Genomic DNA, 25,208 nt, shown 5'->3' on the forward strand with positions numbered 1-25,208 from the left:
GGGCTGGAGGCGAGGCCCTGCCTTTTCAAGTTCGCCGTGGCCCAGCCTCCCCAGGCTTCACGGGGTGGACGGTGGACGGAAGGAGCCAGCACCTTCTCCTCGCGCAGCAGTTATCTTTACCCCCTGAAATCAAACACTGCGTGCAGCACCCTGTAAAACTTCCTTGTAGACTCGAGCGTGCTTGCTAAGTAAACATCCTCCCATGTTTTTAGAACTGAACGCATTTCTGCTTCCTGGTCATCCCATTTGGGGTTTTTCTGTTGTAGGCGCCACGCAGAACCAGGGTAATAGAGGGAACACCTAGAGCCCGGGGACAGGGGTGCCTGAAATGACTGTTTCAACCCTAGTAAGATCATAAGAAGAGTAACACGGTCGTGGGAAGAACAGGCAAAGACTTAGAAGAAAAGCGAAACGAAACAAAACCTCCCTGGACACAGTGTTGTCATGATGCCGTACAAGTCAGAGCTGGGCTCTGCTGAGTCCCCGAAGTGGAGACCTTCCTCTGCACGGACGCGCACTCACTTGTGCCGCGTGGTTGGAGACCACAGTCGGAGCTCTCTCGGTAAATTCCGTGGCTGTGTGTGGCCCTCCTCTGACCCTTACTTGCTCCTTGCTCTGTCTCTCATGACTTATTTGCCTCTTCTCTCTCACTTCCACCCACCCGTGACATCTCCATCGCCATGGCAGTGAGCAGCCACGTCATTCACCAAGTTCATGGGGTGATGGGCCAACTCTGCTGAGCCCTGCTTCCCTCTGGTTCTCCCTCCTGAGGCAGGAGGCTCCCTGGCAGGGCTCAGAGCCCTTTGTTTATTTGATCCTGGGCTCTTGGATAAATCAGGAATGTCCTGACATGAACTTAGGCATGTTTTTCTTCCATGGAAAAGGAAACGACGGCAAATGGTATTTAAGTAGACAGAGGACCATTCCGAGGGACTTGCTTTAGTGCCATCAAGGCCACATTCCTTTGGTCATCAGACCAGTAGGTGACTTCTTTATTGGCATGCACTACCCCGGAGCCCAGAAGGTGTGAATTTGAAGCACTTTCCCCCCTGCTGGGAGCCTGGCACAGATGCCCTGGGCTTCTTTTAAACCCGTGGAGTGCCATGGTCGTCTTCCAAGTGGTCTTCTTTCTGCTGGGTGAAACGTTGGCCCTGGGTAGTTGCCCGAAGAAGGCTGCTTGGGAAGCGGGGTGGAGAACGAGGTGGCCACCTGGCCTCTCGTTCTCAGGTCCTCCTCCCAGAAGTCGCAAGGTTCTTGATGTGATATACCTTATGAGTCAGCCCTCCCAGGACCCGAGTATATCGCTCACTCCTGGTCCTGCCTAGGCTCAGATGGCGCAACTGGGAGTCAGAAACCTATGCGGATCTGCATTCTTTGGACATAGTGGTGTCCCTGGGTCTTTCTGGGTCTACGGGGTCTAGCGAGTGGCTTCTGGGCTGTTGCGGAGACATTTCTGGGTCTGGGAGCAGGAAGACCTTGGGAGCTTACATGCTTAGCTGCCATGGAGGCCTGTCAGTATCCAAAAACAACCCCAGGCGGCCTTCAGAGCGCCAGTGGGAAAGCCCCGTCCCCGTGAGAGTTTCCAGGTGTGGGCAGGCCTCGAACCACCATCACGGGGGCAGTGGGGGAGCTGGCCAGTGCTCATCTCACCAGGCTGCTCACCCCGGGGAGAAGAACCCAGCCGTTGGCCACTCCAGGTCCAGGCTTGGCTGCTGCTCTGTTTTGCTGCTTTTCATGTTGTCAGAGGATCTTCTTGGGAACAAATGACTCAGCAACCTGAATCTCTGGGACTGAGTGGCCTAAGCGCCTTTTGAGAAGTGATCGGACATTTCCACCGAGGCCCTAAAATTCTGAGCCCGGAAAGAATCAAGATCCAGATGGGTTTTACTCTGGATTCTTCAGGCTGCAGTTCATTGCGGTTTCTCCAGTTCTTGCCCCGATGAAAGGATAGCGTTCGTGGGGTAAGCAGGCAATGTTTTAATCACACTTTTGGAAATTCCAGGAAGAAAAAGGTCCTGGTTTGTGGCCAAAAAAGCAGAAAACAACAAAAGTCAGCTGCGGGTCATCATTCTGGACGTGTCCGTGGCAGAAAGAGTTAACAGGACGATGGTCACGGGGTGAGGGCCATTTTATTCTCCTGTCTGGGAGAAGCTCGTATGGTTCAAGAAAAGATGAGGCAACGTTCAGTGTGTGGGACAGCCCTGTCTGGGTTGCGGGCGCTGTCACTCAAAGAGTTAAGCTAGTCTGGTGGTTGGGAAGCCCTCGGGGAAGGCGTGAGCCTGCAGGGAACAGGCCCTCTCTGCCCCAGAGCAGTGAGGTGTATGGGGTAAAAAAAAAAAAAAAAAAAAGAAAGAAAAAAAGGGCTGAAAAGTGTGGTCAGGGAAGTGGAGTGTAGGCCCAACTTTTTTTTTTTTTTTTTTTTTTTTTTTTTGCCTTGTTTGACCAGCCTTGGCACTGCCCTCCGGCTCTCCAGGGGAAAAGCTGCAGTTCTGCTCTTGCAACACAAGGAGCAGACTGGAGAATTTAGATCTGCGTCACAGAGCTCAGAGAGAGAGAGAGAGAGAGAGAGAGAGGAGAGAGAGAGCGCTCCGTCGATAGGTCTGCTAGCAACAGCCGTGCTGCAGCAGAGAGAGAGAGAGAAATCAAGAAACAAGTCATAGCAACACCGGGCACCAGGTTCTGCTAGCTCACTTGCCAAGCGTTCAGAAATCTGTCGGGGGCTGGAGGCCTCTGGGTAGCCCGGGCTAAGGAGATGACACGCAAGGTGGCACGGGCGGTTCCCGCGGGGGGGAGGTGGGTGGTGGTGGGGGGCAGGGGTGGGAGCAAGAGGTTGCGGGGCGATGGTGGAAGGTTTAACGGGACCAATTTCTGGAACATTCGGGACTGCGGCACCCTACGGCCAGACCGAGATTTGGGTCTGCGCAGGCGACGATGGGTGGTCCGACGGGCTTCAGGACTTGATGGCGTAACCCCCTTCTTCCCCCACGTACGTATCTGCTGGGATCGGGGGCGATGTCTCTGCGTATGTGGGTGCTCTGTCTTTCTCACCTTCTTTCTCGCTTTTTGCTATTTTTTTCTCTGAGAGAGGGTTTTTATTTTTTTTTTTCCTCCACTTTAATTTCTTTTCTCTTAGTGTCAGCTGCTCAAGCCTGACCGGGGTAGAGGAGAGAGGAGCAAGCTGTCCCTGGCGTCCCACCTGACCTCCCAGCCTTTGCCCCCATTTCCTTCTGTTGGACAGACAGACAGACAGACTGGTTTTCCAGGCTGTTTGGGTGTCAGCGTCTGTCTGTCCGTCCATGCGACCCTTCGGTGGAAGGTAGGGAGTGAGGAGGAGAGGTGCTGGGAGGAAGGTGAAAGGCACAGTTTTCCAGGGGTTGCCTCGCTGCAACGTTGGGCCCCGGGGCACCTGGGGCTGGTGAGGAGCAGGTGGGCAGGACGGGGCGTGGGCTGGGAGGAGTGGGGTGAAGCTGGGAGGTTTGTCACTGCGTAGTTGGGAAAAGTGGGGAATGGTGACGCAGTCACTGTTGCATCTTGTTAGGAGCTCCAGGGGGACAGGTAGTGAGGCTCCCGGCATCTGTAGGGCCAGCTGAGAGGGGTTAAGGAGGAGCTGAGAAGGGAAGCTAGCATTTAGAGATTAAATGTCATCCTTTTGGCGTTGGAAAGTTGTTTACCTTGCGCTCTCTGTGTCTCCATGTTGGCACCCTTCCAGTTCACATGTGATGATGGCCTTCCTTGTACTGCTGCATCATTAACTAAGTGACTGAGCTGGCCTTCCATTGGCCAGGGGAGGGCTCTCCCTCCAGCCGCTCCTTCCCATTGGTGGGCGGGCCAGTGGCAGGTGAAAACCTTTTTTTGATTGGTTGAGGGCAGGGTATCAAATCTGAATTTGCATTTCACTTGCTTAAAGGGGAGGGGGGAGCAGCCCAGCAGCTTTCTAAAATCTGTTTAGGGGTGTGCGTATGCTCCTGTGTCTGCCTGCCTTTGGCTGACCAGTCGAAGCCTCTTCCTAAGCCTTTCTTATTTCATGCACTCTGAGGGAGAGGAGCTCAGGGTGCCCCAAACTTTTTTTCTTTCTCTCTCTCTTTTTATTTTTTTCTTTTTTTTGAAGGAGGGGGTGTAGGAGAGATGGGTGCGCAGAGGGTCGACCAAACTGGAAGGAAAGGTTTGTCCTTTGGTCTGGTGTCGGAAAAGGGGATTTTCAGTCTGCCACACCTCAGTGTTGCGGCACAGTAATTCTTGGCTCCCCTGGAAACGCTCGGGCAAGGTAGGACAGAGCTGCTGCTGCTGCCACTGCCACCACCATGGGCTTCCTGCTGCCTCTGGGCTGCTCCCCGGGGACGAGAGATTTGCATTGACGGGGCTGTCCAGAGCTGAGCCCAGTGTGGGAAGGACCTGCCTTCTGGAAGCTGCTGCTCCCTGGTGCTTGGAAAGGTGAGGACGGGAACCAACCCCAGGACGTAGCTCGGAAACTGCGTATTTGGTGGGATTTCTGGGGAAGCCACTGGGCCACGAGAGGCGTGGAGGTCCCGGGTTAGAAAGGTTTGTCGTTCTGGGGAGTGAGGAGAGTGAGAGCAAAACTAGGGCAGCAGGCTGTTCGCCTGTGGCTGGGGGAGGGAGACTTGGAAAAATGAGGGTGCTGGCTCCCCATCGGGTCCTTGTGGCAGGTGGCAGGTTTATGGGGAGGGGGTTTCCGAGCCCTGCGCCTTGCGCAGCGGCCCCCGCCCGTGACTGCGCATCCGGGAACGCAGTGCGCCCTGGGTCGCCGGCCTAGGACAGCACCGCCCTTCTTATTACATAACGGAGGCACGGCTGTGCCTTCTCGGCCCTTCTTTGCAACCCTGCCTCGGGGCTCCCCGGGGCCCATGGAGCTGGGGAGGGTCTGGTTGGGAGCAGTGGGAGACTTGACTCCCTCGGAGGGTCAGCTCCGGTCCAGGAGCTCGGTCTGAAGACAGAAGTGGGCTGCCGTCCCCCCCTTGGGCTACGGAACGCAGAGTGTCCTTCGGGATGCCCTGCGTCACCCGTGGCCCCCAGGACCTGTCGGGGGCATGGGGGCGATGCCCTTCTTCTCCTCTTAGGCTCTCTGCGTTCTGAGAGGAAGTTTCTGACGGGAAAGACGTGACAATCGTAAGAGTGAGGAAGGGTGGGGTGGGGGGGCCCAGCTGGGAGGTGGTTGACAGCTCATTCCCCCTGCCACTGGCTCCTCTTTCCTTGGGTGGGTTGGTAATATTTTTGGACTCCTTTTATCCTAAGGCTGCCATTTTGAAGGCATTTCTGCTGGTCTCCGACATGGTGGCGTTGGTTTTTCTGGTCCTGCTGTGCCAGTTCCGCAGAGTGGGCGGGGGGCGGGGGCTGTGACGGAGGAGGGGAGGGGGGGCAAGGCGCAGCAGAGGCGGGCGCAGTGGTGGCTGCCGCAGGAGGGTGGCCCCAGGGGCAGGACCGCCCAGTCCCACCCTCGGACACGGCCTTGGGTGGGGGGTCCACCCCCCGGGGTCTGGGCTTGGCCAGAGGGTGGGCGTTGCCAACAGAAGGCCTGGGTCTCCCGAGCCCTGGTCGGCGTGAGGCTTAAGGCAACCCAGAGGAAAAGCTGAGGGTTTTTTTGGGGGGGCAGGGGGTGTAGTGGAGACAGACACACGGCTGCTCATCCCAGACGTGTCGGACCTGTGGTGTGTGCACCCCCCCCCATAGGCTCTGTCTCCGGCAGCGTCTCTGTGGGGCCAAGGCAGCTTTGAGGATTTGTTCGACGGCCCTCCCTCCTTATTGCTTCCCTCCTCTGCTCCTCGTCATGCCCCCTGCCGGCACCCCGGTTCCAGCTGTCGCCCTCGGGTGAGGCTCCCTGCTGCCCGTCCCTCTCCAGGCCCCTCTGCGTGCAGCAGCCATCTTGTCTTCTCTTGCTCAAGAGCTTTAAAATGGTTTCTCATCGTTTCCAGAGTAAGACTCCCTCCTCTGTAGCACGGTGCCGACGGCTGTCTGCAGCCAGCCCTAGCTCTCCTCGCGGGTCTTACTTCCCTGCGTTTCCCCGGCTGGACCACCTGATTCCCACAAAACCAGGCAACTTACTTTTTCTTGCTTTTCCGATGCCTTCTGGTTTTCACCACTGGTGTTCCCCGTGACTGTTGGGCCCTACCGCACCCACCTGCGGCAGCCCGGCCGCCCTCCGTGGACCTTTCTGGAACCCCTTTCACGAAGAAGCAATCCTCGTAAGGGCCCCTCCTTGCTCCCTCTGGCCAGGCCGTCACACGCTGTGTCCTTCTCGTGTGCTTACGTCGTCGTCTCCATGGCCCTCAGAGTGTAAGTCTTATGTCACCTATTAGATGGTGAGCTCCAAGAGGCCGGGCAACGAAGAAGGAAAACACTTACTATTTGGTGCCTTCTGTTTGCCAGGTACTACATCAGGCTCTTGCACGGGGCTTATTTCATTTCTTGCTTGTTACCACAACCTTGCGAGGAGAGGCCCATGGCTGGTAAGTGTTCTGCTCATGATTAGAACTATAGCCTATTCTCCCAAAGGCTTTGCAATTTTTTTTTTTTTACCTGTCAGTTGTCAGTGTCTACAAAATGCCTCTTGCAAGGTAGATGCCTCAAAACGGGCCTATTTAAGGAATTTTGTACATCCCTGATGCTATATGGGACGTTGGGTGGCTGACCTTCCAGCGCCCGAGGTCCATGCTACCCTCTCTGCTACCTCTTTCATTTTCTCCTCTTCCTTTGCAGTCAGGTTCACCCAAGATGATGACTTTCTTTTTTTTTTTTTTTGGTTGGTTTGTTTTTTGTAGCTGAACTTGGTGGATTAACAAAGCTCAGTTATCCTGGTTACCTTCCTCCTAGAAGAGGAGGTGGAGGTGCGATGGTTGTAGCACCTTCAGAGCAGAATGAGCTCCAGAACCCAGGATCAGTGGGGATCCTACAAGGGAGGGAGCAGCGCCATTGCACTTGGACAGCCCTAGGTCTGCATCCTGACCCTGCCTCGTCTTGCTGGGTGGTTTCTCTAAGGCTTAGTGACCTTAGTCAGTGACATGGAGCCACTACAGTCTGCACAGAGATGCCTAATACATTGCCAAGCAAATAGGATCCCAGCAGAAAGTGTTACACCTCCTCTCCCCGTGCCCAGCTGTTTTATCGGGGGCTTAAGACGGGAACGTAAGGGGTGGCTGGAGAAGGAATGGGGGGAAAGGGAGCTTACATGCCTTCAGTGGTATCAGAAGCAGAGGCAGGGGCGGAGGTAACCAGGCGGTAGGCACCTGAAGCCTACGAGATGATGCCTTTCCCCCACCTGGAGTAAGACCCCTGTGACGTCAGCATCGGGAAAAGGCCGTGGGAGTGGAGCTGTGAGGACAGGGCAGGTGGTGGCAGAGTGAGGGTTAACCAGTGGTCCTTCCTGGGAGCTTTGCGATACCAGGGTAGTTTCCCTTCTTTCTGAACGGCGGTGGTGGCTGCCTGCTTCCTGACGCCCTTGCATCCCGTGGGAGGGGAGTTGGGCACCCTGAAGCCCCTCGTCACCAATTCCGGGGCTGCAGAGCAGAGAGTGACGACAGCCCGTGAGTCGTCAGCCGACGGCAGTGGGGACCCTGGTGACGACTGCTTTGTTGTTTTTTTCCTCTTTGGATGATGACTCAGTGTGTCGGGAGCTGGGAGATGGAGCGCTCAGCCGAGTGGCCAGGACGTTCTGTCAACATGAAAGCAGCAAAAACAGCTTGTCAGGGCTTGGAACCGACCTTTGGGCTGGGGTCACTTTCAGGAAGGGCTTGGCAGAGAAGACCACTTCCGGGCATCGGGTGGGGGTGACACCAGACACCCCAACGGGCCTCTGTGGACTCTTGAATTTTAGAAACCGAACAGAAAATGCAGCTGCTTGTGTTATTATTATTATGCGCTTGGCAAACAGAGCCACTTTTCAAGCTTCTCTCGCTCGTCCCAAACAAGAGACACCTTCTCAGGGCCAGGAAACCTTCTGGGATTTCTCATCTATTGCCTTGGATAGAGGGTGAGTCCCATCTCAGGTAGGGTGGGCCTGGTGGTCTGTAGTGAACACTGGCGTTCCGGGGGCCCCGGGAGTGAGTGCCCATCATGGGGATGTAGCATCTCAGGTGTCCTCTGCAGCTGTCACGCGAAGATGGCAGGTCCACGTCCCAGCCTCGAGCTGAATGAAGGCCAGCTCTGGGGCAGCCTGCTTCAGCCTCCCCTCTCCGTATTGTCCCACATCAAACTTCTCCCCTTTCGTGTTCTCCAATTCCTCCTTGGGCGAAATCGTGGGCCTCAAGTCCTTGACCTTCGTGCGCATATATGTGCGTCATCATGGCGGCTCAGGGTTCTAGGGTTTTCTTGAATCTGCAGCACTGCGCTAAGTGCGCGTGACATTCCCCCCCCCGCCCCGCCCGCCCGGCCCCGCCCAACCACATCGAACCAGGCCCAGCCATGCCTTCTCGGGAGCGAGGGACCTGGACCTCCACCGCCACCGAGTCGCGGGCAAACCATCATCCTCAGCATCTGGCTTCCCTTCTCTACTCTTCTCTGTCCCTCGGCCTTGGCCGGACACGGAGAAACAAACAACTTGTGGGGGGAATTGAGGGGCTGCATGGCCCGGGACCACTGCCTGTGCACCCCCTTGTGCCATGTTTCAGGCTCACACTTTCCTGTCAATGATGCTTAGCACTGACATTTGTCACCGAGCACCTCCTCCTCTCCCCAAGGACCTCCCGGCGTGACTCATTTGGGATCTTTGGAGGGAGTGGTTTTGGGGCCTTGGGAGCCAGAGAGAGCGAGGAGACCTGGCCGAGGTCACGGTGAGGGGTACGCAGGGCAAAGGACAGGAGCCGGCTGTCCCTGCCCAGAGCGCAAGGGCAGCCCCAGCCCATTTGTGTCATGTCTTTTTGGGCCTGAATAGAGAACAACGTGACCTAAAAAAAAATGGTATGTACGTGGATGTTAGGTCCTTTGTGTCTTTGTCTAGAAGCTGTGCCTATGACGAGAGCCCAGATGCTGTACTTCCGAGAGCTCTCAGTTGTGTCTCAGGTTTGTTTTCCAAGAGGTGGTAGGCCCTTCTTGGTGAGACCCAGTGCCCAGGGGGTCTGGCCTTCCTTCAAGACAAGGGGCCCAGCCTTGCCTCGTTTCTGCCATTGGCTGGTGAGCAGCAGCCGAGGGCCGTAGGCCCCGGGGCCTCATATTAGCCCCAAAGGGGACCCAGACCGAGGCCTACGCAGTCCATTGCTTGCTTGCTTGGCCCTGAGCGCCAAGCCTACCTGCCTTCTTTCTGCTTCCTCCCCACAGAGAACTCAGAGGAGTTGTGCTCCGTGAGTAGGTGACGGCCTCTTGGAGACTCCGGCTAAGCTGAGGATGGAGCTGGTGTGCAGAAGGCGGCCACCATACGGCCGCGTAGAGTGGCCCCTCTGCGTTTATTTGGAACAAAAGGAAGGAGATGCCTGTCAGCCTGGCTCTCTGCAGTAAGTACCCGTCTGCATTTTTTTATTCCTTCAAACATCGGAAGCGATAGATGTTTATTGAAACCACCCAGCTGCTGTGCCTTCTCCTTCCTTTCCCTGCAGACCCCTGCCCCTGGTCCTCCAGCAGAGAGGACGAGATCGATTTTTCTAGTGCTGCTGGAGAGCTGCGGAGAGGCTAGAGCTCTGTAGTTAGCCCCCGCGCGTCGCCCTCACAATTCAGGAGAAGTCGATTTTCCCTAAAACGGAGCCAAAGCCCGTGTCCCTCAGTGCGGCGTTATTAATGGGCGGACGGGAAGGGCCCCGCTTGCCCTCACTGCCCCCAGCAGGGAGGTGAGGCTCTCAGCTGGCTGGCTGGGGGAGGACGGTCTTTGCCAGCATCTAGCGTGGTTCTCTGCCAAGTTCTAGCTCCAAATCTCTAGGCCGCTAGGAACCTAGACTATATATAGCATTGTGCTAAGCAATTCTTATCGGACATGTCTGCCCTCCCCTGCGGGAGAGGAGCCCTTCTCCCAGGGAACCGGAACCTCGAGAGTGTGAGCCATCATCTCCGAGGGGGCCTTTCGTTCCAGGAAGCGCTGTGTGTCTGTGTCTGGTTCCGGGCTGCCGAACGTTCTTTCCTTTTCCCTCTTCCAGACGCTGATAGATCGGAAGGTCTGATGTGGGAGGCGGGCCAGGAGCGGGGCTGATGGTTCTCGCTGGATTTGGGGGTTTGGAGGAGGACAGGCAAGAGGCTCGAAGTGTGGCCGACGGCACGGGGTGGCCTGCGTCACCCCCCAGCCCCTTGCGTGTCGCCTTGGTTTCCTGTTAGCCTTGTTTTGCCCCTGGACGCCCTCTGACCTCTTGTGCTTCTTGTGGACCTCTCATCTTCCCTGCCCTCCTCTACCTCTTCCTCCTCCGTCCTTTGGTTTTTTTGTTTGGGATCTGACGGCAGATGTGGCTGGGGCCTCCTGCGACCGTGTCTGCTCCCTGCCCTCCCCCGCCGTCCATGCGTCAGGGGTTTCGGGGAAATCTGCCGTCAGTCCGCCGTCCTCAGGGCCGGGTGGCAGAGGGCAGAACGGGCCAGATGTTTGCCTCTCCTCCCTCTCGTAGGTGCGGCGGGGCCACCCGCGGCTGTGGTTCTGTGGCCCCAAGTGCTGAGTGATGTGACATGATCCAGTCTTGTCAGCGAGTCATCACCGCCCGGCTGCTTATTGGAAACCAGATGGCTGTAAGAAAATGCGATTTAACCCCTTCTCTGCCTCCCAGGTAAGTCAGGTGTGGGCCGCCTCCTCCGGCCTTCCCCTGGCCCCCTTGTCTTTTTGCACCCGGACGGTTTCCTTAGTCGGGAGGGAATCCTCAGACGTCTCCATTCAGAGTCTCCCAGACAATGCCCTCTTCTTTCCATTCTCCTACTCCTGGCTTTTCTGTGAATGGGGTTAGTAACCAGCAAGGGCCTGGGGGAAGGGCCAAGTGATCCTCTGCGGGCGGCTGGGCTGCGGCGTGTGGGAGACAGCCAGGATGCGTGGCTGGGTGTGGCAGTCACCACGGCGACTGGTCTGGAGCTCTCCTTGCCCCCCCCCCCCACCCAGCGTGAGGCTCTGGGTTAGAGCCCCTTGGGTGCTGGGAGCCTGCGGCCGTTCCCTTCCTCATGTCCCCGGTGTGTGTTTGCTCTTACTCTAGATGCCTTTAGACATGTACGCTGGAGCTTAGACTGTGGCCTGGGCAGCGGACCTCAGGGCTCTTGCTCTACTTGAGGGGGAGGGTTGCTTTGGGGGGTTTTCTTCTTTGCTTGAGTGAGTGAATCACTTTTTCTCCTCTAGGCCCTCATTGCCTTCACCTTAAAAAAAAAAATTCTGGGCCTGGTAAACATTGCAGAGCATCTCTAGGCAGCTGACATAGAAATCTCTCTCTCTCTTTTTTTTTTTTCTCTGCCTCACTTGATGCTGGTCACAGGCATAGCAACGGTGATTAAAAATGATGGTGGTCCGCAGAACCGGGCAGGTCTGTCGCATTCTAGAGACAGTTCAGATCGCACACCGTAGGCGCTGGCCTGGCTCGCCGCCGCGCCGTCTCTCCTATGGGACGCATTCCGGCGGCGTCCTGGGCGAGCAGGGGCCAGGTTGAAGTTAGCCAGCAGCAGATTTGTCTGGGGGCTCAAGGTAAAATGGTTGGTGCTGGGCAATTTTATGATGCGCTCAGCTAATTTCCCGAGGCACCCGTGGGACCCCCACCTCTGCTCGGGTCTCATGGATATCTCCCCACCTTTTTCCCACTGTTGTCCTGGAGCGACTGGTGAAGCCTGCCCGTCAGTGTTCCATCTTCTCTTCTCACCATCTGAGATGCATCTCTGAGTTGGCCATGAGCAGCCCGAGGTCCTCACCGAGTGAGGAATCAATCCAGGGCTGTTGGGAAGAGTCCGGTGTCTCTTCCCTAAAGGAATTTGACAAGTCTCAGCCCCTCCGGGAGTAATGTAGGGAGGGTTCGCTAGGGGCGTTGGACCTGGAACGTGAATAAAGAGGAGAGATCAGCCTTGGTGCAGCTGGGGAGATGAGGAGGAGCCGGCCAAGTCCCTCAAGATGTGTCGGCCAGAACCTGGCCAGCGGCGGCTGCAGGGCTGAGGCCGGATGAAGCTGCTGGCCGTGCTCGGGAGCCTCTGCTCCCATATGTGTGGTGCAGCCCTGGGCCTGGCTTGGGGTCACTGCTGCTCCCATTCACAGCCCTGCCCTGCCCTTGGCAGGATTGAGATAACCAGAGTGGGAAGCAAAGGGAAAGTTGGTTTTGCTTCCCTATGACGCAGTTGTCTCTGGGGCCTCTGATGTTTCCAGAATTAGGGTGGATGCTTCCCTGTTGATTTTCCTATTTTTGTTCCTCATTTAGTTCTTTCCTCCCTGCTTACCAGCCTGGCTTCTACTGACATGACACGGGCATTATGTGTCACCAGCCCAAGCCAGCAGAACAGTTGGCATCCCCTGAGAGGGGGACCGGGCATATCTGGCACTTCATTCTCAACCTTTGAATCCCTGCAGTCCAGGAGCCAGGAGGCAGTGTGGGGCTTTTCCCTCTGGGGTCCAGCAGAGGTTAACAGAGCTGGTGGCACCGGAGCTGTGCTGGTGTGGCTTGGCCAGGAGGTGTTGGGGAGGGGCCCTGCCTGGGGACCTGATTGGTCAGCACCTTCTCTGTTCCGCTGAATCCTGGTCTGGTCAGGGCTGTGAATTGTTTAATGCATATCTTGGCTCTGTCCCCTGGCACAAGTGCCTCTGAGGCTGCAGCCCCAGCTTTAGAGAGGATGTGTACCTCGTGCTGGTCACTGTTTTGGGCACATTGCCTCCCTGTGAGCTATGTAAGAGATCCTGCCTTTTCCACTAGCCGGCTGTCCGTGGGAGGCCCTCATTTTGCTTGGCTTTTCTGGGCCTGGGAGTGTCTGTGAAGAAAGCATAGGCTGAGTTTGGTTTCTAGCTGGCTCCTTCCATAGGAGCTGCTCACGAGCTGATAGAGCCGGAGAATACCTCCAGCCAAGGTCTGTGCAGAGCCTGATGCAGGAGTGTCGAGCCTGGGCAGGAAGGAGTGGGGGCATGGGGATGGATGGAGGCCCTCGGGGTCAGGCTTGTGCACTGTCTGACCAGGATCGAGGCGGGGGGTGGGGGTGCACTGGGGGAGGACGTGTCTCATGTTCCTCCAGCGTGGCCCCCTGCAGCCTGCAAGGGGCCTGCGTGTGCCCTCTGTAATGAGGCGTGAGGGTAGGAGACGGGCCCTGCCAGGGGAGGGGAAACTGACCTTTGCTCAGGGTCTCCCTTTGCTCATCTGATTTCATCCTCAGGAACCACATGAAGGAGGTGTCATTTCCCTTCTACAGTTAAGGAAGCCGTCCATAGCATGTGACTCCACCAAGGTCACACACTCAGCGAGGGGACTTGCTGAGATTGAAAGCCAGGCACTACTGATTCCAGAGCCCACACCTTCCCTTCACCCTCTTCTTGGGCTGAAGTCAGACATTTTTGGGAGCTAAGACCATCAGAGACGAGGCAGCCAGCAGAGCGGATGGCAACCCGAGGGAAAGGCCAGATCTCTAGGGGAACATGGCAGGCAGCGCAGGTGGCTGTGCAACATCCCCCTCTGGGGGAGGCCGGGCAGAGGCAGCGCCCTGGTGGTGTCCGCAAACAGGCGCGGCTGTGCATGGCCAACGCAGCCCTCCTGCACACACGTGTCTGGCCCCTGCTGCTTGCCATGGGCTGTGTGAGGTGCCGGGGACGCAGGGTTCCACGAAACCAGGCTTCCACTGGCGTGGGGGGAGGTCATTCATGATAGCGAGAAAGGGAGTTGGGAGATACATGATGTAGGCACACAGGGGAAGGGGGCCAGCCACACGCAGAAGCAGCAGGGATCCAGCTGTTGGTCCAGGAGGGAACTTAAGAGACTGGGGAAGCCGTCCTGACAGAGCCCCCTATGTGCTCAGACTGGTGCGGTGGCTCACCCCTCGCTTCTCCTAACAGCTGGCAAAGTCACCCAAGGTTCCCATAGCTTCCAGGAACGTGCAGCAAGTCAGGGATCAAGGTGGCAGTAGACGTCAAGCGTCTGGTCGCCGGCAGTGAAGGCTTTTCCGCCGGCCATGGTTGCTCTGGGCCTTCTGGCTCCCACTCCAGCAGGTGCCAGCTGGCGTCTCTGGCTCAGCCTCATCTCTGCGCCCCTCTTGTCCACACAGACAGGGGAACACCCGGGTTAGGTCTTCACCACGTCGCTGGTAGTGACTTGGGTGCCTGCAGGAGGCGGAAGTCAGCTCAGCCTCTCCGCCACTGCAGGTGGTTGCAGCGTTATCTCATAGGCAAGGGGCAGGGGGAAGGAGAGGGATAAGTCACCTTGTGCCCGAGGCTTGTGCACAAGATGTCTTGAGAGGTTGAGGCAGGTGGGTGGTGGCGGGAGATGGGGGAGGGGAAGTTTCCAGTGTGTGCGGCTGCAGGGCCCAGGACTTGTTTACCGGGGAGAGGCTGGCTGGGCTCGTGATGGGTCTGGCCGCGTGATTCTTCCCTCTTTGGCCCCGTGATCGAAGCCTGGCCCACCTGGACCTCAGAGACTGCCACCTGTGGCGGTGGCCAGTGGGGGAGGGGGGTCACCGAGGTCACACAAGGACAAGGTGTGCACCTTGGGCTGTGGTTGTGGGGGGCTCAGGGAAAGTGGGGCCTGTGTGGCGAGGTATAGAAGGCTCAGCTGTTCTGGCCCCGGCTCCCTTGGAAAAATCTTACTCGCTTGACCTGTCTGGGACTTGGTCTCTTTCTTTATAAAATGAGGGGGTGGAACCAGAATCTCTTCGAAGGTGCCTGCCAGCTAGCCCTGACGAGGGGTCTCCCTGGATGTTCTTGGAGGTATTTCTTCGGCAGAAACTCAGAACAGAAGAAAAGAGGCCTGAGTTACAGGCGAGCGGAGGGGCCTTGGACAATCTGTCCGAGAACAGCTCGAGTCCTTTCTTCTGAAGAGATGCTATCACCATCTATCAGGGTGGGCGGATGGAGATGGCCTTGCGGGGACCCCTCACTCCTGGCGGGGAAGGGGCCAGGGATTGTGTGACGGTGGCTGACAAAGGTCACCCAGGAGACAGAGGATATGGGCTCTGGCTCCCACCAAGGCGCCTGTCTGCAGATGGGCGGTATGGGAGCTGCTGGGGGGCTTGCTGTGCCACAGGGCCTGATTGCAGACGCCACCGTGCTCTCGGGGAGACATTCTGGCCTTTCCTGCTCTAAATCCGGGACACTGGGTCCTGCCTCCTGGGCCTTCCCTGTTCAGGGTCTGTGCCCCTTGCCGTCAGGAAGTTTTCCTTTATATTTAGCTATCTTTTCTCACGTGGTTGTTGAAGCCCTTCTATTTAAAAAAAAAAAAAAAAAGAAGAAGAAAAAAAACAAAAACAAAAATATCTCTGTTCCATTTTGGCTTTTTAGTCTCCAGTGACTCTTTAAAAGGTAGCAAAAATAGAGCACGTGCAGGCCAGCCCAGGGTCCCAGACCCTCACAGGTTGTTGTGATAAGGGCCAGCCTGGGCCCTGGTGGCCTCGGTCGGCAGCGCCCAGAGCTTCTCCGAGGCTGCGAGGGGAGGGGTCCCTGGGGCTACGGGCTCACACTGCACAATCCACCACTGAACAGGAGGCAGAGTTTTAAAATTAGCAACATTTCTTCAGGACGTTCTCTGCGTGCCGCTTTGCTGGACCCTTCCCTGGGCCTCGTAGCCGTGAGCCCACCCCGTGCCGCCCCCGGAGTGATGTGGTGAGCAGGGCCTTGGGCCAGGATCCAGTCAGGAGCCTGATCGATGAGTGACTGGCATCTTGTGCACGCGGTGCAATGTTTTGCAGCTCTTTTCAGATTTGCTGCCTTGTCTGGTCCTCACACCGCCTGTGAGGGCAGTGGGTGGGATCCCCACGGTTGTTGAATCTGAGCCGCCGACGGCCCTGCTAAGATCCACTTGCACGTACTTGCAGAATTCGGGTCACCCCCCCCCCCCGCCCCAGGTCCCCTGACTCCAGACGTCACTCCCTTTGGTTTTGGTGGCGGTTCCGCCGGCCAGTGGGGCAGGGATGGGGAGTGGGTCTTCGGCCCACTCTGACTTGATCTCTGTGATCGCAGATCCCTTTTCTACACATCGACTGGGGAAGGGAGCCTCAGGAGGGGCAGGTTCTACTGTTCTCGGATTCTTTCAGCTTCTTGGAGCTCTTACAAAACCTGGCTTGCGCTCCTTGGCCGGGAAGCCAGCCCTTCACCATGTGTTTCTGGTGAGACTTCCTACGTTTGGAAGCTTCTGGAATATGCAGTGCTTTTCAAACCATTCCAACACGTTTGTAGGCACTTCGTGCTCATGCCTATAGTCCTGTTGCTACCAAGTAGCTCACTTAGAAACGAGGCTTCATTGTGGGATCTTTCCCAGCAGATTTCTCAGGTGTGCCCAGAGCTTTGCCCAGCGTGTGCGTTGTGTGGATGTTACCTGTGTGCTGGCTCATTAATATACAGCACCCGCTGGAAGAATTGGCTGCTGTATGGTGTGAGATACTAGAACCACTGGCTTCAGCTCTGAATATCGCTTCCTGATAGAGCTGAAAAAGTGGGCCTGACACAAGGGGAGGAAGGTAAGTCAGAGAATGCCTAGACGACACCCTGGGTACCGAGTGTAGGCCTATTCTTGAGGAGGAGGCTCGAGGCCCAGCATGGACTGTATGTCTTCTTGGCCGTGTGGGCCTCTGAATGGCCTTATTCAGGTAGACCCAGAGCCTGTATGAAGGGAGAGAGAAGCGTGCGTCCCTATTTATAGCACGCTAACTCATGATGGCGTAGGCTCTCCTCGGGCATATATCTTGAAGGACGGGGGTCATGCAGGGTGTCTGTCCGTTTGTATTCCCCAGATGCAAGCTTGGCTCGAAGAGAAACCCCATCATGGGGAAGCCCCAGGGGAATTGTTTTTGCTGGACAAAGCCTTTGATAACTTTTGCGTGAAGGTTTGTCATATAGAACCCAGAATCTTCCTCTCCTCCCGGAGGATGGGAAGGAGGATGCCGGAACCCACAGTCGGGAGGTGATCCAGGCCACGCTTCAGGGAGAACTGGGGTGGCCCGTTTGCTCAGGGCTCCCGGAGAAACAGAGAGAGCCTCTTTATCTGGGAAGAGGGACTGGATGTCCCAGACAAGGTCCCTCCAGTGCCGAGTCTGTGTGACTCTCAGACCCGTCCCTGGAACAGCACAAGCTTTTAGGGTGCCAGGACCTAGAGTGGGCTCCGTCTTTTCTTTTTAGAGATATTATTTATTCATGAGAGACAAAGATTGAGAGAGAGAGACACAGGCAGAGGGAGAAACAGGCTCCACACAGGAAGCCCGATGTGGGACTCGATCCCGGGTCTCCAGGATCACGCCCTGGGTTGAAGGTGGCGCTAAACCGCTGAGCCACCCGGGCTGCCCCGTCTTTTCTTGTCACCTCGGAGGCGAGCCTGACCTGGGTGGGAGGCACAGGAGCCTCGGGCCTGGAGCGCTAACCTTGTTTCTTTATGCAGAGAGGACTTCTGGAACTGACCCTATAGGACTGATAGTACTTGTAAATAAAAAAGGACAAAGCCATGTTGTCCCTCATCGCTGCCAGGGAAGGGCCGTGAGCTGCTGTAATCCTGCGTTTGTACCCCTGCCACCACCCACCCTCGCTGGTCCCCCAGCCCTAGGGAGCTTGGATAGGCCCTGGAGATGTGCATGAGTTGAGGGCTGGGCCAGGAAGCAGGGACGGACGTGATCTCCTGGAAGGAGGGTAGGAGATGGAAGAAGACTAGCTCAGGGCAGGCCCACGGCACTGCCTGCTGTGCAAAGGCACACATGTGCTCACGTGGGCAGCTATTTATTGGTCACCCCAAAATCTCAAACCAGTTAATGGCGGAAGGAGGGTTGCTTTCGTATGCAGGCTCGTGTATCCTTGGGTGTCATTCCTGTCTGCACATTGAGCATCTCAAGGCCTGGCAGGCTGGGGACCTTTCACCGGGGCCCTCCTGTCTGTAAGATCATGCTTGTTTTATATTGATTTTCTCTCCCCTCTCTTTCCTCGTTCCCACTCTCGCTCAGTCCTTAGGTCACGTGAATATTTGTCCGGGCACTCGCATTACCATTTCCTTGGGATGCTGTTCTTTCAGGGTCTCTGACTGTCACTGAATGTGTTACTTTTATTTTTGAGTGTGAACAGACCCGCCTCGCTCACGGCGGAGGAGAGCCATCTCTGAGATGGGGCGGCTGCCCACGGAAGCCTCCTCCCGCCTCGTCCTGGAGTTGGGTCATCCAGAGACCTGAGGAGCCGGAGGTCAAGGGTGTCCTTGCTGGGCCCCCCGCTCGGCCCCTCAGGGGTGGGGTTGCCCCCACCCCCAGCGCTACTAGCTCTCTTCTTTTCAGCTTGAGCCTGAGTTGTGGCCTTGAAAGTCTGAGACCCCACGTCCCCCTGCTAGGTGAGGACGACAGAGGGGAAGAGAACACATGCTCCTGGCCACTGGCCTCTCTCCAAGACAGGTGAACTCTGTGTTCAGAGAGGAGCTCATTTAATCTTTTGGCCCTCATGAAAGTTGTTTGTATTTTCTCTCCCTCGCTCTCCTCCCTCCTCTCTCTCCCTCAACGCCCCCGCCTCCACCCTCCAGCCTCCAGAAGAATTTAATCTGCTGGACAACAAACAATACTGTTATAAAACTTTGAAAACAAGAGGGTGAGGCCTCCCTGACAAGGAGAAGGGCATGCCGGGTAACGGCCGGGGGAGCCTGCCAGGCCCAGGATGGAGCCGGGCGAGGGCCCAGTTGGCCGGGTACCTGGGCGCCTGCCCCTGCCCAGCCCACCAGCCGAGACATCCCCAGTCCAGAGGGAAAGGAACCGAAACAAAGGCAGGGGCAGAGAAGCTCCCGAAAAGGGGAAGTTGTACATGTTCCCTTCTCTCTGATCTGATGGGAGTGTGCTAGACTGTGAAACTTCCTCCTCCACCCCTCCCCCGCAGCCTCCCTCCCCCCTCGCCCTCCCTCCCCGGCCTCCTCCCTCCACTCTCTGTTCCAGGTCCCAAGGCTGGCAGGCCAGGCCCCAGAGAGCAGAACAAGGCCGGCCTAGCGGTGTAGGGACAGCCACCAGCCGGCCAGCTGCAAGGGAGGCGGGCAGGAGAGGTGTCCCAGGTTAGCTTTGGAGTCTGGGCAGCCTTCCCGCCCACACCCGAGGAAGCCGACCCATGTCACGGGGTGTACCCCAGCCTGTGTGCCCTGCCACGTGTGTGCCCAGGTACTGAGTAGAACCGCCACTCTGAGGTTGGCAGGTCTATGCCCGGCGTCCTGGCACCTGCTGGGGGCCGTGCTCCGGGGAGGCCGTGGGGCTTGTGCCGATGGCGATGGCGAGGACCCGCTCTCCCTCCAGGAGGAGTGGGGGCTGAGCTCCGGAGCCCTGGAGCCTCCAGAGGGGCTCTGGGGACAAAGATGGACTTCCCCCAGCCAGTAGGCACGGGGCCCCGTGAGGTGGGCCCGCTGGGGTACTGTGTCTGCTAGTTACTCTTGGCCACTGAAGGCAGGGGTGAGGGTGACCCAGCTCCACCCGGGCAGGCGTGGGAGGGGGGGAGCTGGGCTCTGGGACATCTCCCCACAGCCTTCCCAGTTCATTTCAGCTGAGACTGAAGTTGCATGGCCACATCCATCTTTGCTACCGTGAGCACCTGATTGGGAAGCGATGGGGGAAGATCCGTGGTCGGCCTTTGGTGGGAGGTTGTGTGGACCTGTGAACTCTGTGGTGGGCACGTGTATGTGTGTAACGGGCCATAGCGTGCTTGCTTTCCGCTTGCTCTGCCTGAGCTGAGCCACTGCTGTCTGGGCTAACGTGGGGGCCTCTGTGCTCCCCCTCCTCTCCAACGTTCGGCCTCTGCACACCCCGCTATCTCCTGCTGCCCCCCGCGCCCACCCAGAGCATCCCGAGGCACCCCATCCTCCCAGCCGGCCAGCTAGCCCACCAGTCTGACTCTGGGAGATCTCCGGATGCAGGCCTTCGTCCATGGCGCCGAGGGAGGGACGGGGAGCTGGCGCTGCTGTGGAAAGCGGCTGCCTGGGTACCTAGGCCTCCGGACGGGCGTCCCAGGGAAAACCCCAAGTTGCTGCTGCTGAGCTCACGTGAGCTGAGGAGACTGTGACCTCTTGCCCTGTCACCTCCACAGGCATCTGAGGGGCTCAGTGGGTCTCGAGCAGGTTATTCCCACGTCAGGATCCAGGGGCCGGGAAGCGCACTGCTCCCTGGATGCTGAGCCCTCCTTGGGGGGCGCCAAGCGGCCAGGAAGAGAGCCAGCCCCAGGTTCTCCTCCTCCGTGGCCCCCCATCCACATACCCTTCATTTTATCACCCTTTCCTCTGATTCATTAACCACAGCTAGTTGGCAACAGGCCCCACCCTGACAGCTCAAGACAAAATGTCCAGGACACTGGGTCTGGCCCGGAGCCGACTGACAGGAAGCTAGGCCGGGCCTCTCAGTTCACACATACAATGGGCCAGGACCATCTGGGGGGTGCAGAACGGCCCCCGTCTCCCCAGGGGTCTTCCCCAGGCCCCTCGCTCCCCGGGAGGACCTTTGCTCGGGCCTGGAGCCTGGAAACCAGCATTCCAGGGGCAGGAAGGCTGTGCTCCTGGGCTTCCGGCGCCCCTCCCCCGCGCTGGCTGGAGCCCGGCTGTCGCGTAAGTAGCCGTGACTCAGCACCCAGCCCGCGGGCGGCAGAGGCTGCGGGCTCGCGGGAACCTGCCCGGCCTTCTGGATTTGAGCACGTCGTCGCCGTAGCACGGAGCGAGCCGGCAGCATTTGCTTGCTGGGGGGCCTGTGTCCTGGTGCCCTGGGTTTGCTGATGCGTCTCCCACACCGGGAGCCCTCTCCTCCCCGTTTTCCTCCCGTGTTGTTATTTTGTGGGCACCATGCCTGGCGTGGGATTTTCAGGACTTTAAAAGACACAGACAGCATCATTTCTAGAATGCAGTAGAAGCTCTCTTGGCAACCCCCAGACCGTTCTTTAACCCATGGCCTGTGAATTCTATTTAACCCTCCGATGTTTGTGTTTGGCTTGCCCAGAATCGGTTTTTTGTTTTTGTGTTTAAGGTATCTGACTTTGCATGCCTTTAGACAAAACACAGCCTCTCCAGGTCACTGCCCTGCTGCTGCTGCACGCCGTTGAGGCTTCTCTGGCCCATCCTGTTTCCTGTCCCAGACCTGGAGCGTTTGAACCGGTCTTCGTGAGCCGTCGCTCTTTTTAGGAGAACGGAGGGCCGTTCCGGGAAAGTGCAGGCCCCTGTTCTCAGAGTCTGGGCCGAGCAGGACTTAGAGCCACTGTGTTGTGATTCAGTGTGTGGTGACCTTTCCTCCACCCTCGGGCCCTGCCCAGGCAGAGGAGTGTCCACGGCACGAGGGGGTGGAAAAGCCTCCAAATAGAATGTCTGCACAGAAATGGACGGGGGCTGCAGCGTGCTTCCCGAACCCTCTTCCTGCATGGGGGCCCCTCCCAGAGCTGACACCCCCACCCCTGGGTTTTGGGAGGTTTTCCTTCCTGGCCAGCCCTGCAAACCCTCCCCACTGGCCAGTTTGCGTGGGGCCACTGGGCTGGGCGGGAGGGTCACACCATCCGCCTCTGACGGCAGAGCCCTAGGTGGCCTTCAAAGCTGGGTGCCAGGGAGAGCACACCCCTCCTGGCCCCCTTCAGAGCACCCAGCTACACCCAGCTCGGGAACGAAAACACCAGCTAGCTTCAGGTAAGTGAGTCATTGCTCAGCAGACTCTGTGAGCCAAAGCCTGGTTCTTCCGGGAGGGCTGAGACCCGAACAGAAGCTTGTATCCAGGGCGGTTGGAAGGGCGAAAGGCTTTGGTGCTGAGATGACTTTCTTCCCCCTCATCTTGTTTTAGATAAGTGTTCTGGTGATGTGTTGTCAGTGATGTCTCGCTTCCTGCAGAGAACGGAGTTGTAGAGCTCAGGTGGCGGGACCCCAAACTCTAGTTCATGGCTGTTGGCGCCCTCGGTGACCGTTGCACCTCTGCCTTGGGCCGCTCCTCCTCTGAACTCTGGGCTGATGCTTCCTGGGCAGCAGGGGACACAGTAATTCAGCACCCTGGTGACCACGTGACATACGTGCATCCCAAAGACGCACAAGAACCAGGTGCTGTGAGAGGGTGTAACCAAACCCCTGGCTCCCCTGGGGAAAGCTTCAGGCGACCTGTGTTACTTGGGGGAGGGTTGAGGGGCGGGAGCTTTGGGAGGGTGGACTGAGAACGTCCTGGGAAGAAGGAGCAGCATATGGAGGAGGGGGCCTCTGGATCACGGAAAAACACTGTGTGGCAACACGTTAGGAAAGGTGCTGCGCTTACTGGCAGTTGGAAGTTGCTAAGGAGGGAGCGTACACCTGGAATCAAAAGCAGAAAAGCTAGAAGTACCCAATGTAGAGCTCCAATTGCCCCCCCCCCCCACGCCCTCCATTTCATAGGACCCTACAAAAATGACTATTAGTTTCCACTTACTTCCTGACCTTACAACCCTGGAAGTTACCTGCTTCGTGGGGTCCAGCTGTGGACAGCAGGTGTCCTCAATTGGAGCCGCTGCCTTGCTCTCCCATCAGTGCCTGAGGCCATGCAAAGGCCCTGGGCTCAGATCTGTGTGCTGGGGTCAGAATCTGGAGTCCAGCACAGGCATTGATGCGGTTCATCTCCAGCGCTTTCCCCACCCCACCCGCCCCTGACCACAGCCATGCTATGGGTGCAGGAGGACACAGTAGGCCAGCTCAGAGCACCAGGTCCCCCTCCCCCCCACAAAATCAGCTGGGCTCCTGTGGACCCAAGCTAAACACGTTGTCCACATCTCCATGGCCATGCAGAAACCTTGCCGAGGACTCCCCCCGCCCCCGCCCTTGCTCACAGTTGAGCTCAGGAACATAGTGAGATGATAGAACAGCCAATAGAACAGCCACAGAGCAGGCCCGGGGGCAGAGGGGCAGAAACAGGGACCGCGGAGTGAGACGTGGGATCTGCTCCATGTCCTGATCACGTGGCAGTGAGCAGGCTCCTGAGCCACGTTAAGGAGCAGCTTCTCCCGCGAGCGTGGGAACAGTACCTGCTTCGTGGGACTGACATGAGTAGAGAGCCCTAACCCTCAGTGCTCGACTTTTATTTCCCGCCCTCTTTCCTGGAGCAGCATGTGCTGTTATTCCCAGGAGCCGCAGGAAATGCAAGCCTGCGTGCGGAGGCCTGCAGAGTGAGCGGGTCGAGAGCCTGGAAGGTGCAGGCTCCACTCCGTCTCCTCTTTCCTTGGTTGTGGCATTCCGGGAAATAGACATGTTGTCCCAGCCTCAGACAACCCCAAAGCGTCGCATTTTAGGAGATGGGGAAATCTCATGTGAACACAGGATGCAAATCTTCTTTTCAGATAGATTTTGAAAACAACATGAAACTCCGTTTTCGTGTTAGAGGATTATCTGCTTAACACAGTTTTAGGACACCACATTTTTGGGTGTCATGGCAGAGGATAAATAAGATTTGCCAGTGTTCCGGGCCTTACATAAGGCTGGGAAGGAGGAGCCCAGGCGCAGGGAAGAGTGGACCTGGCCCGGGTGAACTCCCCTTTGTGTACTGGCTAGAACCTCAGGGGCGGAGGGGGTGCTGCTTTCCCGAGGACGTGAGATAGCAGCAGAAAACACTTCACGTACTGTGAAATATTTTACAAAGCAGGGCAATGCTAATGAAAATATCAGTGCATTTTTCATAATAGCTCCGGGAGACTGTATTTTATCATAGAATAATCTGTTAGGACTGGTTGTGGAATTGAACATAATTAACTAGGCTTCATGAGTTTTGTATTGCTGCTGTCCATGTGAAGCCCCTGTCGGGACTTTAACATTCGTCCAGCGTCACTGGGTAGCTCTTTGCTGTGTCTAATGGATCGCGATGTCACGTCCCAAGCGGAACTCTGAGAAGACATACCTCCTGTCGAAGAGCCTGGCTCTTCCAGCTACACCTTCATTCTCTCTTCAGTGAGATCCTCTTCTTCTGGAAGCTGGTTTCACATGGTGGCTTAGATTTTTCCATCTTTGTATCTAGCACCATTTGAAATCAGTGTTTTAGGAGTAAGAATTGCAGCGCAGCAGAGGGCCGCCTGCAGAGGAGCTTCCGCGGGTGGGACAGGCGCCCTCCTCCTACCGCCCGAGCTGACTCAAGAGAGGAAGGCCTTGACAAGGAAGATGCACCCTAGCGTACGTGGGTTGTGGAGGGGTGACAGTGTGGGGAGGGTGTTGGGTTTAGAAGCATCTCTGCCTTTGAGCAGGGGCAGAGGTTGTGCCAGCTTGCAGCAGCCACCAGGGGTCACCTGTCCCTAGGGCCTTAGAGTGCAGGGCAGTGCTCCATGTGGTACCTGACTGTACCCGGGGAGGGGCGAGGCTGCAGACCCGGAGGACGGTTCCATCCACGTTAGCACTGCACCTGCTCCTAGACGCCCTGGAACATTCAGCTGCCGTTGCGGTGCAGCTGGAGTCAGACTTGCCACCGCACGGCCAAGTGCAGGACCCCCAGGAGCACCACCGGACCCATCTCTTACACAGGCTGACCGATTTCTCCTGGTGTTCAGAGTCTGTTTTTGTCTAGCACCATTTGAAATCGGTTATGATGTAGGGGGAAAAGCAGCAGCCTCGAAGCCTCATGCCAACTCTGGTGAGCGGCCGCCTGTGGTTTCTTGGAAGAAGGATGGGCAGAGAGTGGGGAAGGACGATCTGGCACTTTGTTCACTAACTTCTTTAGCTGCATCTATGATACCTTATTGCAGAGGTAAGAGAGAACATAATGTATTTTTTAAAAAACAAATGGCTACAATGTATCTGATGTCCTGGGTTGCATTTTGCTGAAATGTGGTGCTGTATGTGCTATAAATGGTACTGTTGAATTATCTTTCTGTGCAGAGTCTATTCCTGCATCCTGACCTGAATAAATATTTTACTCTATTCTATTAGTCACATCTTTGTTTTTCTTCTGTCATTTCCCATTCATGATTCCATGATAACGTGGGGTCCTGAAAAGGCGACTTGCGATGCAGATTTTACCTACCTTCTGAGACTTTACGGAAGGTTACACAGACACACATTAAAAACGAAGCCAGCCCATTAAGACGAGACTGCAGTTCTGTGAGCCAAGAAACAAAAGGAGAGAAAAGATCACAGAAAAGAGAAATGTTCAAGCCTGGTGAAGGGATGCTCCTTCCTGATGGGGAAACTGAGGTTGGTTCCCGGTGGGCAGCAGCCCTGGCACCTCTGTGGTCAGGGATCCTTCGAGAAATT

General features: G+C 56.9%; 1 protein-coding gene across 3 annotated transcripts; it reads left to right on the top strand.

Moving 5' to 3' along the window:
• The first annotated feature begins 2,837 nt into the window (after positions 1–2,837).
• On the top strand, positions 2,838–24,875 carry LOC144316411 (uncharacterized). 3 transcript variants are annotated; one of them, XR_013382370.1, is made up of 9 exons: positions 2,838–4,431; positions 5,076–5,124; positions 5,686–5,823; positions 6,143–6,288; positions 6,382–6,461; positions 7,615–7,981; positions 8,948–9,009; positions 9,265–9,437; positions 10,527–24,875. XR_013382370.1 is itself a non-coding variant. In XM_077902272.1 (7 exons), the coding sequence occupies exons 3-7, from the start codon at positions 6,275–6,277 to the stop codon at positions 9,297–9,299; spliced, it is 558 nt and encodes a 185-aa protein (XP_077758398.1). In that variant the 5' UTR covers positions 2,838–5,124; positions 5,686–5,823; positions 6,143–6,274; the 3' UTR covers positions 9,300–24,875. The 3 variants fall into 3 exon arrangements, 1 of the variants encoding a protein (XP_077758398.1); XR_013382369.1 differs by having other exon boundaries at positions 2,838–3,316; positions 3,710–5,124; XM_077902272.1 differs by having other exon boundaries at positions 2,838–5,124; positions 9,265–24,875.
• Positions 24,876–25,208: the final 333 nt, after the last annotated feature.

This window comes from Canis aureus, chromosome 6, assembly GCF_053574225.1.
Source record: "Canis aureus isolate CA01 chromosome 6, VMU_Caureus_v.1.0, whole genome shotgun sequence".
Lineage (NCBI taxonomy): Eukaryota > Metazoa > Chordata > Mammalia > Carnivora > Canidae > Canis > Canis aureus.